Below are 14,662 nucleotides of genomic sequence, written 5' to 3' on the forward strand. Positions count from 1 at the left end.
TCTCCCCAAACATCTATATGTTTTTTTCTCATATGACCATTTAGTGTACCCGTTCCACCATCCTTACTAGTTTCTTGCCTAAAAGCAAATACTTGTCCATATAGGGTACATGCAACTGATTGGTTTTCCCTATCCTTAGTCATAAATTTCCAAATTTTAGCGGTTGGCTTACGAGTTCTAGGTGGTTTGTCTTGTGTATGTGATTGTGCAGGACATGTATCTCCTATGGGATTTTCGGGGGGTTGTGTTTCATCATCATCATCATCAATTTCATTAAAAGTGTCGGTAAAATGTTGTTGCATTGCCTCATGACCTAAAAGTGGATTATTTCCACCAATATCAATACCTAAATTAGGTGTTTCTTCCACAAATGTTTCCTCATTAAGCCTACCCCTAACAATACCACTACTACTACCGGCACCACGTCTAAATCTCTTTGCCATTATTAAATAGAATTAATTTAAGTCACAATCAAATAAATCACAAGAAAATAAATTGCAACAAATTAAATTGCGTAAATTAAATTGCGAAAAATAAAGATAGAGTTGGAACAAAGGTACCAAATTGCCAGATTAATTTCCAACAAAGTGAAGGCGACTAGAATTGCAAATCCACCAAAGCTACTTCGGATTGTTGCAAAATCACCAACTCCACCAACAATATTATAATTGCAAAATTAATAATTGAAACTATAATAAGACTTTATAATATTTATTTGAGAGAAATTTAAAGTGGCTAATTATTGCAAAGTAACTATAATTGAGAGATTGAGATTTGAGAGAAAGAGAAGAGTGAATTGGTGTGGATTAAAATGAAAATGAAGAAGGGTTTATATAGGGGTGGGAAATGGGTTAAAGTGTTAAAAAAAAGTTTGGGGGGTTGGGGAGGGGGGGGGGGGGGGGCAAAAAATGAATTTATGGCCGTTTGGCAACGGCCATTTTTGCAAATGGACTGTTGCCAACGGTCCAATAACGGACAGCTGAGCCCAGCAACGGCTATATTAAAAAAAAAAAAAAATCACCGGTTTAACCGGTTCCGGTTTCAAAAAAATCGAAACCGGACCGGTAAGAAATAAACGGTTAACCAGTTCCGGTTCCGGTTCCGGTTTTACCGGTTCGGTTATCGGTTTGAACCGGACCGGTTGACGGGCTTAATAAGAGGCAAAGTTCGAGGAACCTTTAATTTATTAACCACTTGGATTTTGTGTGCATGCATTTATATCCTAAAACTATCGCATGAAGCTATTGAAGCAAATTCAATTTGGTCAACTAACTATACTTGACCAAAAAGCAGTGTTAGATGTGCTTTATCACTTTTTTGTGTTTGTCCACAAGAAATCCTCAAAAATCAACGATGAATGAAACATTCGTAAAATGTTTCGACATTCTAAAAGGCAAAAGCATGTACGTACAATTTTTTTGGTAAAAAAGGGCATTTTATTTACCATAAGAGATATTATGTACAAATGAAATCATTATAGAGAAATTCGCTATAGCAGTAAAAATAAATAAATATATATATATATATATAGAACAAAAAATACCGTTATAAAGAAGTTTTGACGGTACATTCTTCAAGCAAACAACATACATAATCAGGGCCTAATGCTCTGCAATATACACTGTCAATCTTTACACCCTGACTTTTCTACCAATACCAAAAACCTTATCCATATATTTGTACTTCCAAAACATAAGGCACAAAATGGTTTCTTTATTAAGAGATATTTTCTTGCACCCTATTGTTTGAGTTGGACAATTTTATCTTTATTATCCTTTTTCCAAAAAATTGTGGGGCAACCGCTTTAGTCATTTTCTCTCCCTAAGTCATCAAATCCAAACTAAATAATTCATCCGATCAACTCCATTGAAATATTCATCTAAAATATCCTAAGAAAGCTTTTCAAAAGTTTCCTCCATGGCTTCAATCACATTCAGTCATTCACTCTACAGCAGAAAAACGGCTTCTATTATTAAGGAATGTCATTTGAAGCGCATTAGTCCAAGATCATCATTTTCGATCTTAGTGATTTCTTGTCAAAACCACGAACCAAGTGATCCCAAAAATGCGAAAACGGCTAAGCAAATCAACAAGGGTATATTTCCACAACTTATATTTAGTGTGGGAAAATTGGGAAAGGGCTTAAAGGATAATTTAAGTCCAAAACAGAAGGGTGATTGGAAGGATTTGACCTTAATGAGCTTATCATTTGCTGTGTATGTATATATTTCTCAGAAACTTGTTTGTGCTTATTGTGCTTGGACGGCCCTTGTTGGACAAACTTGGTAGGTCATTTCAACGGCGAATTCAGAATTTTAGAAACAGTTGTTCTGTTTCTTATATGTACCTATTTTTATTTTTATTCTTTAACATAGTAATATGTAGTTTTAAGATTTGAATTCGATTAAATCTACCTCGTCAACTCTACATCGCCACTGGTGATGAATCCAACATTCATGGTCTTTCCTCAATTTCCCGTTCCCTGTGTAAAGCAAAAGATAGTTCTTGATTTTACCTCCCCCATTTATTTCTCTGGTTTCCAAATGCAGAGATTCTTGTCTTTACATATACAAGGATTGTACCATAAGTTGTGACTTGTTCTTAATTTATTTATGCTTGTATATAGTAAATGTTTTTGATTAATTGCCTTTTTATTAACTATAGTGTCTATATGATAATTAGAGCTTACGGTTATTCCACTTGTTGCACACTAGGAAAAACTTAAATATCGAAAATATGGACTCTCAACTATGTACACAGAAAATATACTAAAAAGAGATATCGTCAGTACTTAATTGACAGCATCCTGACTTGATCTGGGAGCAAAGATAGCCTAATCTAGGGTCCTTTTAGTTTAGATTTTTTATTTAAAAAAAAAAAAAAAATCAAAACCAAGGGAACTTGGCTTAAACGTGATTGAATAAGGATAACTAAGTCGATATTATTAGACAATATAGTGGACTTTGAGTCTAATTCAACTCTAACAACTAGTTAATAATGTGAAGATTATCAAGAACATATATAAGAAAACAACATCTTATTCTTTTTAAACTGCCTATTTATATTTTTTTCCCCCTTCTTTGAACCGATACAGGACAATTACTCTCTCCTAAACACTCAGGATTGACATATGTAGCATGAACGGCATAAAATGAGGTCCAACTTCTAATAAATCAAGAATAAAATGATCTAACTCTGAAACAAATGTATTGACAACCCAACAAACAGGATTTTGCTTTTGAACACTGACTTAGATAAGCAAGCAGCGTGTGATGAAGAGTGAATTTAATTTGCCCCCATGCTGACTGACAATGTTATCCAAATTCCAACTAATTGGCCCTACAAAATTGCTCCTTTGAAGTAGCTTTTCTCACTTTTGGTGGACCCTCTTAGCAAAATGATTTAAACACACTGCATTTTGAAAAAATCGTTTAGAACAGTCATTCTTTAAACGGCGGTCCACTTGGAACACCCAAAATATAAAAGCTCCAAATCCATGTTATTGATATTCCTTCTTCCGGATTTACAAATATGGGTTCAAGATATGAAATTTATGAGTTTGAATTTGGAACTCTTCATAATCTTTGAATTTACTAGGTCTAGAATTAATTATTTGTACTTGTTTATATTAGGTGTGCGGATAAAATTCATATTGGTATCTGAGAAAAGATGGAAGATACATATAAAGTATAAGAATACTCTAAGTGGCGTGAGATCTTTTGAGGAAAACTGTATGGGTTTAGTCCAAAGTGAACAATACCATACCATGTTAAGAGTATTTTTTGATTGTTTTAACCTAATTAGTATATATGAGAGTCAATGATTCGTCGAGACGAGTATGAAGATGGCGAAGTGATGACGCGAAGCCCCATTGACTAACCCGTTTGCAGCTAGTCTGTAACTATATTTTCTTGTAGCTTGGATACAAAAAAATATGTGATTTGATGGCCAAAAATACCCGGATAATTTGGGTATAGAAAATCTCTACATTAGTGAGAATAAAATCCTACATTTATAGCTCAAAAGAAAAGAAACTAGTACATACAAGGTGTAAGAATACTTTTAAAGGCTTTTCGAGAAAAATCGTGTAAGTTTGACTTAAATGGGAAAATATCATTTCTATATTAACAGTATCTTTGGTTTGTTTTAATTTAACAATTTAATTAGTAAATTTTCTAGCTCGAATATCATATTTGACTTCCAAGTCAAAGCTATTAGTTTTAGATAAACCCATTAGTTAAAGCTCTACATCCGCCCGTACTAATTTATCTTTCACTACTAATTCACTTAAGAAAGTCAAATTGATATCTACATTTATGATGAAACGGCTTAATGCATATGCGGCCTCTTAAATTTATCTCTTTTTTTCATTTTGGTATCTCAATTAAGTGTCGTTCTTATTAAACCTCTGAACTCGTCCTCAAGTGTGTCTATCAAACACAATCCGACTTACATAGTATTCCATCTTCAATAAAGCAATATGCTAATATATATTTTAATTTAATTATGTCATCTTTTAGCTAAAATTAGTTGCAATTGAGAGGGAAAAAAGAGTGACTCTTAATTAAGCTGACAGTGGAAGAACAGAACCAATAGAAACCGACACATCCATGACCTAAAGAATAGCTTACCACATGTTTAAAATATTACTCCACCTTCATTTCTTCAAATCAGATTTAGAGGGTTTGATAGACACGCTTGAAAATGAGTTCAGGGGTTCAATATGAACCACGCTTAACTAAGATGTCAAAATGAAAAAAAAAAAAAAAAGGGACAAATTTAGAAAGCCCATATGCAGTAAACCTAATGAAAATGACTGTAAGTACTTGATCCCTTAAGTACGAATTCATTATTCATATTTTTTTAATTTTTTTTTTTTGTGGGAAAGGAAAGAGTACAAGACAACCATTTGCTGTAAATGAGTTACCAAGTTTAATGTTGTACTATCAAAAATTAACTTTACGTATGATATTTGTAGAGTACAGACAACTGCACACAGCACACTTGGGGAAAAGAATAATAATAATATAATAAATAAATAAAAGACAACTGAATACCATTTTACAGTTGCAGACGTTATTTCGACAGTTTTGCGAAACATTCATTTTTCGTCCGGACGGGTATACAATTAATTGAAATTCAAAATACATAAACTTTAAGATTAGAAAAAGAAGCAAATATATCCATTAGGATACAAAGAATAATTTACTATTCTTTGTTTAAGTAAAATAAAAAAAGTTTGGCCTCGAAAGCTATATATACTAAGTACAGATTAGGATACAAAGAATAATTTACTTAGGCCAGCTTATACGTATTTTAACAATGTCACCGAATACATACTACTTCTCATAAGCTTGTGTACCAAGGAATTGTGCTTTATCCATCAAAAGTTATTTAGATACGAAAAATCACATACTCTTTTTGTCTCTGCTAAAATCATTATATCCTAATCTTTAGGTTGAAATTGATAACATTATTCTTTTTTTTTTTTTTTTTTTTTTGCGGGGGTTCAATTTTTTAAATTCCGCAATGGATGAATTTCTTGAAAATTCAAATTAACGATGGGAAAAAGGCATGATGGAAGAAGATTGTCAAATCTTCATTTTAGTTACTTGAGAGAGTTGAATTCATAATTTCATCCTTTTTTTTTTCTAGATAAATTAATGTAGGAAGAGGCGTACCGTGTATGTTGAGAGTATTCAATTTAATCTAGCAACAATCACGTATTGGTGGCATCTATGGGAAAGTAACAGGAGTATTAACTAATATGCATACTCTGACCATCAAAATTCAAAAGGTATGATAGAATGATTTGAATTTCTTCATTTTAATTTTAGACTTGGATTGGAGAAGTTGAACTTGAACTTAAGTATTCTTTAATAGAAGACACTTATTTTTACTGTCCCAATTTGATGAGAATTTAAATTAATTGAATCGTTAAATTTTGAATATTGAAATCCAAATATGTGTTTCTTTTTTTTTTTTTGGAGGGAACATAGGTGATAGGAGAATTGCTTTTGAAGAATTTCTCAAATTACAAATAGTGCAACAATGAATCTACAACTTGTAAAGACGATGACCCACATTTGCTTTTACTTTAACTTTCTCTTCCCAAATAGATGAAAAAAGGCTCTTGAATATTTGAGGGGACATTTTTGGATAATATATCCGAATTGTCTTTCATAAGAAAATATTTACAGCTCATTGTTCTTATCCACTTTCCTTATGGAGTACCTGAAATGGCAAATTGTTTACTACCTCTATATAATGGGGCCTCCAATTTGGCCATTGCCAATTTTATAAGTACGTGGCCTTGGCATTTCTATCTTGCCCCCGACAAACGTCTGATATTTGTACTGGTATCAACTTTAGAGGATTCAATGTGCTTGCTTATTAGAATTTTACTGTAAGGTAAACTTACTAGGTCGTCTTACAATTTGTTCGATCAAATTTTAAGGAATAAAATGCCTTTTAAAAAAAAAAATGGTGTTTTTAGAGAGTTGAAGTGTTTGTTTTTATAAAAGACCGCATCTTGTGAGATTTCACTAAGTTATTATTATTGTTGTTGAAGTGTTTGTTTTTAAAAACATATATATCTCCAAAAAATGGTGAAACTTATTGTATTGCTATGACTTTGCTCCAGGTGCAAAAAGCATGCTCAAAATATATTGTGAGAACGTTGGAAAGCGCTCATGGATACAAACTAGTGTTGAATTGAATGTTAGTCATAGCTATTTATATATGAAGTTACTCAAGTCCTAACGTCAAAATACAATAGTTTCATTATTTTTAAAGTTAATATGTATAATATTTTTTACATATAAATTTATTTTGTTCGATTCAATGTCTTTCCGGTTCCAGAGTGAGCACCACTATCTTGATGAATGCAATAGTAACCAAGATCCTTTATAAAATTAAACATTTACTCTAATAATTCAATACGATAAGTGTATATTTATAATTTCCTTTTAAAAAAAAAAATCAATAATCAATTCAATAAAGTTCAATTCGATCAATTTTTTATAAACTATTGACACACTAATTGTCATTATCAACAAGAAGGAAAAGGAGGACAACTAAAATGACAACGGACTAAATCTACTTGGCTAAGATAGCAAATAAAAGGAAACAAGGGGTACTAACAAAAGCTACTTGCCAAAATACTTCAAATATTAATTTACGAAAAAGTGCTATCCAAAATAACTACTACTACTAAACTTTAGTCAAAAAATTGGCAAACAAGCTTTCAACGGTTTTTGCCGGTCGTCAAGTAGCTTTTGTACTTTGTTCCAACAAAGGATATTCCACCACATTTACACTTTTTGTGACAGTAAATATTATTAAACAAAACAAAAACGAAAAATCACCTCACTTACAAACTACTGAGAAAAGTTGCCACTTGCCATTAACATAGCAAGTAAACGAATTCGAATTGAAAGTTGAACTATAAAGTCTATGGGTAAAATAATAGTATTACAATTATACAAAGACGAAGTCAACTAAATGAACAGCTCAATGGCGGAGGTTACAATCCAAAATGCAACATCACAAAGTTCGAATTTTCAATAAGAAAATTACCATTACTCAAATTGACATTTTTTAAAGCGGAGAATTACATACCAAAAGAAAATTGTACTATAGTTACTAACATTGCTTCTCTATTATACTATACTCCAAACATAGTTTTACATAAAAAGACTACTATGCTTAAAAGCTCAGCGCTACTATAAAGGCTCAAGTGGAAACAAACCAAAAAAAAAAAAAAAAGACATATTTTACATTTAATACTTACAATAATATTATCCAAAATTTCAGATCTCCACACAGCAACCAGATTGCACAAATCCTGAAAACTCATCAGGAACATCAATTTTCACCAATTTACTATTCTGCCCTTCTTTTTTGTTGTCTTTTTCCGCTAAGAAAAACCCATGTGGGGCACCTTGATAAGCCGACCCGGTAACCAAGGTCCGATTACCAAGATCCACGCCACATGCTCCGACTTTAACATTCGGGTCGGATTCAGCCCAACATGTTAAATTACCATTTTTACCCCCTACGCCTACGCATGCTCTAGGACATTGACTTGATCCCCATGCATTTTCAACACGTGTCCACTCACCAGTACTGATTTCATACACCTCAGCACTACTTTTAAATCTCCCTTGACTTTCAGTATCATACCCGCTTACAACCCAAAAACCCGACCCGATTACAACACCTTCACACTCATCTCGTTCCTCACTCATCCGAGGCAACTCAGTCCACTCGTTCAACCCAATATCAAACACCCACGCGCTACTCAGCGCGTTCTTACACTCGTCATGACCGCCAGCTATGAATACCTTTCCTCCAGTGGGTCCCATAGCGAAAAACGAACGCGCTTCAGGCATATCTTTGCACTGAGTCCACGCGCGAGTCATGAAATCGTAAACAAAAACATCCTTAAGTGGATCCCATGTTGTTGGGTTCCAACCGCCCATTACGATAAGCTTCCCCTCTGTTGTCCCTATTTGACAGAACATAGGTAACCCGTCTGGATATTTTGGGATCGGGTCGACCCGATCCCAAATACGGGTTACCGAATCGAACACCGAGATAGCGTATCTCGGTTGTCCGACAGGTTTGGAATCTGATGGAGCTGGTAGTGCTTGTACTAAACAAGCAGCTTTATGGGTATAACCTGTTTTTTTACGATGGTAATAAAAAGCTTTGCTTTGTAAAAGACGACACCATTTTCGACAAACACGAGAAGCAACTTTGTGTGTTGAATAGTGTAATCGGGTCAAGCATTCAAGGGCAATTTCTTCGGGTAAACCCGGAAGTAACTCAGTGAACTCGTCTTGGTTCATTTTTTTTTCTAGAAGGTTTGGGCTTTTTTTTTTTTTTTTTTGTGTGTGTGTGTGTGTGTTGTTTGATTGAAGAAAGATAAAGTGATGCAGAAATTTGGGGATTCTACGTGGGTATTTATAGTAAGAGGAAAAGAAGATCGTGAGAAAGAAGACTGTCTTACGGTTGATGTGCTAAGATTATTACACGTGGCGATCATCGATTAGGCTGCTTGATACCGACGTATAACATAAAATGGAGTCGAAACCAAAATGCCTAAAAAAAAAAACCATCTGCAATCAAAATACCCAAAAAAAAAAAAGTGACAAAGGTACTTTTAGCGCATTAATGTACTGCGCTAAAGCAGTTCACAGAGACGGAGCCGTTAACTGTTTTAGCGCAGTATTTTATTGCATTATAAAAGCAGTTAATGCATTATAACTGCTTTACCAAAAAAAAAATTGGCCAACTTTATTTTTTGCAACACTTAGTGTTTTTTCCATACTTTGACCAATGATTAGTTGTGTGTCAAGACTCTGAAACGTCAATATTTTATATAGTAACCTGATATTTTTTTCTGCGTACAATAATGTAGGCTCAATTCATCAAGGATACGTAAACATTCGTATTGTCATTTTAGGAGTTGAAAAAGTGCTCGAAGTAAGTTTTGTTTATAAACTTTAAGTTTAAGTGTTTTATATACATAGACGTCTATTTTTGCTTGAAGACTTGTTGTCATTAGCTTAAGGTTTTTTATTTTTAGGGTTTAGATTTATTGAAAATAAAGTCGTTGCTAAAAGGTTTTTAACTGTAAGATTTTTTTTTTGTATAGCGCATTAAAATAGCAAGCACTAAAAAAAAAAAAAGGGGGCCAACTTTTTTTTTTGCAACACTTGGTGTGTTTTTGCATACTTTGACCAACGATTAGTCGTGTAGCAAGATTCCGAAACGTCAATATTTTATATAGAACCTGATATTTTTTTCTGCGTACAATAATGTGGGCTCAATACATCAAGGATACGTATACGTTCGGATCGTCATTTTAGGGGTTGAAAAGGTGCCCAAAGTAAGTTTTGTTTGAAAAAACTTAGTGTTTGACTGTAAGGTTATTTTAGTCAACTTTATATGTCGAGAAAATTAGTCAGCTTTATTTTCAAAAATTGAAACCGTAGAAGTGTAATTGACATTCACAGCTACATTACCCCGGGATTTTTATGTTGAAATCTATTGCGTGTCATCATCTTATAAGTAAATAAAACTGAAAATTGCACGCCAATGTGGGGGAAAATTGAAATTGAATGGGATAAAAAGTATTTTTTTTTAAAATCGGCTCGGCCAAATCGCCTTGGCAGTTTGTCCGCGTAGATCTCGAAAAAATATGCAAGTTCAAAAAAAAAAAAAAACGTAAAACGAACGTCCGAGCGCAAAGTTATGACCATCTAAAGTTTGACCACTTTACAACTAATTTTTCTCCCTATAATTTTTAGAATTATATTTATATTCAAAATAAAGTTATGTCTTGATTAAAAAATAACACGCTTAAATCTAAACCCTAAAAATAAAAAACTTTAAGCTAATGACAACAAATCTTCAAACAAAAATGGACGTCTATGTATATAGAACACTTAAACCTAAAGTTTACAAACAAAACTTACTTCGGACACCTTTTCAACCCCTAAAATGACGATCCGAACGTTTACGTATCCTTGATGTATTGAGCCTACATTATTGTACGCAGAAAAATATATCAGGTTCTATATAAAATATTGACGTTTCTGAGTCTTGACACATGACTAATCGTTGGTCAAAGTATGGAAAAAACACTAAGTGCTGCAAAGAAAAGATTTATTAAAATAAGATGTTGCGATCTTTTTATGGGAAAAAACACTAAGTGTTCCTTAAGTGTGTTATTTTTTAATGCCTAATTTTATTTCGAATATGTTGCAAAAACAAATCGCGTAAATCGGACGTCCGAGCGCAAAAAGCCGCGTATATTCGAAATAAAGTTACGCTTTAAAAAATAACACACTTAAATCTAAACCCTAAAAATAAAAAACTTTAAGCTAATGACAGCAAGTCTTCAAACAAAAATAGACGTCTATGTATATAGAACACTTAAACCTAAAGTTTACAAATAAAACTTACTTCGGGCACCTTTTCAACCCCTAAAATGACGATCCGAACGTTTACGTATCCTTGATGTATTGAGCCTACATTATTGTACGCAGAAAAAAATATCAGGTTCTATATAAAAAATTGATGTTTCGGAGTCTTGACACACGACTAATCATTGGTCAAAGTATGGAAAAAAAACACTAAGTGTTGCAAAAAATAAAGTTGGCCAATTTTTTTTTTTTTTTGGTACTGTTTCTATAACGAAGTATTTTGTTGCGTTATAGATTTTTTTTTTTTAACTGCTTCTATAACGCAGTAAAATACTGCGCTAAAGCAGTTAACGGCTCCATCTCCATGAACTGCTTTAGCGCAGTAAATTACTGCGCTAAAGGTACTTTTGTCACCTTTTTTTTTGTTGGGGTATTTTGGTTCCACATAATTTTTTTTGGGGCATTTTGGTTCCGGACTCCATAAAATGCGGCCACCCTCATGATAAAAAATCCATGAGATGCTCATATACTTTTGGCTTTCTCGAGATTTAAATTGCAGTGTATTTTGATAAATATTTTAAAATGTATTTCATCAAGTTAATATGAGAAAATTTATAATTTATAGTAATTTTTGTGTAGTTTTCAAATATATAAATTTTAATTGAAAAATATTAAGTTAGCTTAATATAATCTAAGCTTTAAAATTATGTTAAATCAACTCTTGAAAATGAAAAAGTGTCACATAAATGGTGATTTTGAATTTTCCTTACCTTTTGTCCCCTTTTGTTTTATGACTAAAGTAAAAAACGAATATTGATTCTCCTTTTATTTTTTTCTTTATCTCCTTTAACAAAATTAAGCATACAATGAGTACTTTTAGTTCTAGTTACGAAATTAATACATCAAATTATATTATTACATGACCAAAGGCCGAAATTGGAAATCGAATTATCAAACCGAAATCAAATAAATTGAAACGAACATACCTAAATCAGTAGAATTTTAGTGCTAATTACGAATTAATACATCCACGTTTACAGTTGGATAATTCAAATCGTTCGATGTCATAATTGTGCTACTTCATACTTGTTGATGTTCTGACATAGATGCGTGAATAAAGCAATAGAATTTAATTGTGTAACTTGTGTTTTTTCCAAAAAAATTGTCGGTGATTTTAATTGCATGGGTATATCATCTAGCCACGAAATTCCCTTTTTAACTTACATGCAATTATATATGTTTTGATTTTTCTAGGTGGTTTGAATGAAACGAAATTGTGATCCGAAACACATTAACATTCACTTGATAAGAGTATGTCATTAAAAATAAAATAAAATATTAAAGTTAGAGAATATTTATAAAAAAGGTGTCATTTTTTTTTAATGAAACTAAAAATTATCAAATAAAATTAAACAGAAAAAGTTTAATCTAAGCACGAGCCAATGGCATGTATTTATTTATTTTGGCCGAATAGATTTCACAGATAACAAATTTGTCCTTTCAATTACGCGATATGAGCGAGATGTATCATATGAACTTGTGTTATGTCTTATCAAGATTAAGAAATTCACTTAAAATATCATTTATACTTCATAAATTTGTTAGTGTTTTTCTTTGACCCATTCTTCATCATGGGCATAATTTGGTGATGATCTCAAATCAGTAACCATTGTGGAACATGCAGGCATGCAAAAAGAGGACATATGGATATCAGGGTGAGGTCGAGCTTATATTTATTAGCATAATCTAAATGTATCTAGAAGAATATACAATGAGACACCAGAGAAAGAATCTTTTGCCGATACATACAAAAGAAAGAAAGAAAGACACTATTAAAAGGAATAACATAGTAGAAATTGAATGGCCATTTGGAGAAAAAAGATAAGCGGTGGGGTTCTCTTAGGAAAAAAAAAAAGTGGCCCACTATATATGTAAAAATATTTAAAATTGAGAAAACGATGTGATGGGAGGTGAACTCTTCTAGCTTGTTTAGCCAATCTTTTGGATGTAAATATGCTTCTTCTTTTTTTTTTTCTAAATTAAAATAAGGTGTTTGATTAAATTTTTTGAAAAAAATAAATGTTTTTGGGAATAGCAGAAGTTATTTTTTAAAAACCAAAAAACAAGTTTTCTTTAAAAATATTTTTAAGAAAATACACTTCGAGACACTTTTGAAAAATTTGATCAGACACTAATTACTGCTCAAATTTTAAATTAATTGGCCAAGATTACTTTCATAAAAAAAAAAAAAAAATTAAGTAAGCAAATTTCAGACAAGCCAAACATGTTCTTCATCGGTTTATCTCAATGCCTGCCACGTGGCAGATAAACTTTATTTTGATATACGAGTATAACTCAAATTCATACTTCCTAGTCAGCTTCTCGGCATCAACAAGAGAATCAATTGCCCACGTGGGTCCCGCATTGTCTCTAGGAAAAAGAAGACAAAGAAATCTCCTTTTCTTTAAACACAAATCAAAATAGTAGCTATTTTTGAACTGAAAGATAATATAGCAGATCCAGAATTCATTAAAAAATATAACCAGTTTTTGAAATTTATGACACTATCATACATTTCGAACTTAAAAGATAAACCTACATATCCTGAATGAAATTTAGATATTATCGTGAAGTTTCATTTTTATAAGTTCGTAGTCAGTGATAGTAGCATAGATTTCAAAATTTATGATAGTATCTGAATTTTCACCTGTTTAAGTTCTAAATTTTGTGATACTATCGTGATATTTTCGAATTAAAAGTGATTATTTTTAACGGATTTTTAAATATAGGCTATTTTTCTTTTTGAGAAGTGGTTAGCCAGTACAATTTTTAATTTTAAAAGAATTTTACGTAACCAGAATTTACATTAATTGGACTAATCAATTTTTAATACGAAATATTTTATTTTATTTTTTTATTTAAAATCCCCCTTAAAATTAGCACAAGTGGTCTGTGATTGGATACAGTGTGTTCCTTGATGTTTTGAAGGTGACTTGACAAAGTAATGATTATAAAAAATTAATATTATTATTAAAAGCTTAGGATTTGGATAGGGCTTCCATGTTCTTTGATTGTTTATCCATTCATAAAAACAACGAACTTATCCGGACAACAAGTGAATCAATCAGTGAATGGTTTTCCTGTTTGCATATTCTGATCAGTTTGTGATATGAGGCCCACAATATAAGTTCTATCTAGGCAAAATGACATAGTAATATTTGTTAAGATCCTACTATATTAAAAGATATAAGGATTTTTTTTTATTATTTACAAAATATATTAATTTAATTACAAAACATATCAGATCCGAAAAAATTAAAAGCCCAACCTTTTCCATATATTATGGGCTGAAATTCCAATTTCATGTATATGATGCGCTAATATTTCAATTCCCACGAATATACAGAACATCAAACTTCGGATATAAGTGCTTGTGAATTTTCCTCCAAGCACGCTGATAAATCTTTAGCTAATATGGGCCGTCTAATAAGCCATTTAGCAAAGGCAAACATGTTCTTGAGCCCTGCATCTCTATATTAGACGGAATTTAAAAATAAATCCTCCTCTTTTTTCCCATTTGTTCAGATTGTTAAGATCATCTGTTAGTTCATTCGCTTTGTTATTTTCAAAGTAAGAATACTGCAATAAGCTAGATATTAGAATTGTTATACATCATATCATAATTTCAAGAAAATGATCAAAATTGTCCTTAAGGTATGGGTTTTGGT

The 14,662-nt window shown here is 32.1% G+C and overlaps 1 protein-coding gene across 1 annotated transcript; it reads right to left on the bottom strand.

Moving 5' to 3' along the window:
- Positions 1-7,559: 7,559 nt before the first annotated feature.
- LOC132607367 (F-box/kelch-repeat protein At1g15670-like) lies at positions 7,560-8,940 on the bottom strand. Its single transcript, XM_060321301.1, has one exon. The coding sequence runs from the start codon at positions 8,850-8,852 to the stop codon at positions 7,812-7,814; it is 1,041 nt and encodes a 346-aa protein (XP_060177284.1). The 5' UTR covers positions 8,853-8,940; the 3' UTR covers positions 7,560-7,811.
- Between the last annotated feature and the right edge of the window lie 5,722 nt (positions 8,941-14,662).

This window comes from Lycium barbarum, chromosome 8, assembly GCF_019175385.1.
Source record: "Lycium barbarum isolate Lr01 chromosome 8, ASM1917538v2, whole genome shotgun sequence".
NCBI lineage: Eukaryota > Viridiplantae > Streptophyta > Magnoliopsida > Solanales > Solanaceae > Lycium > Lycium barbarum.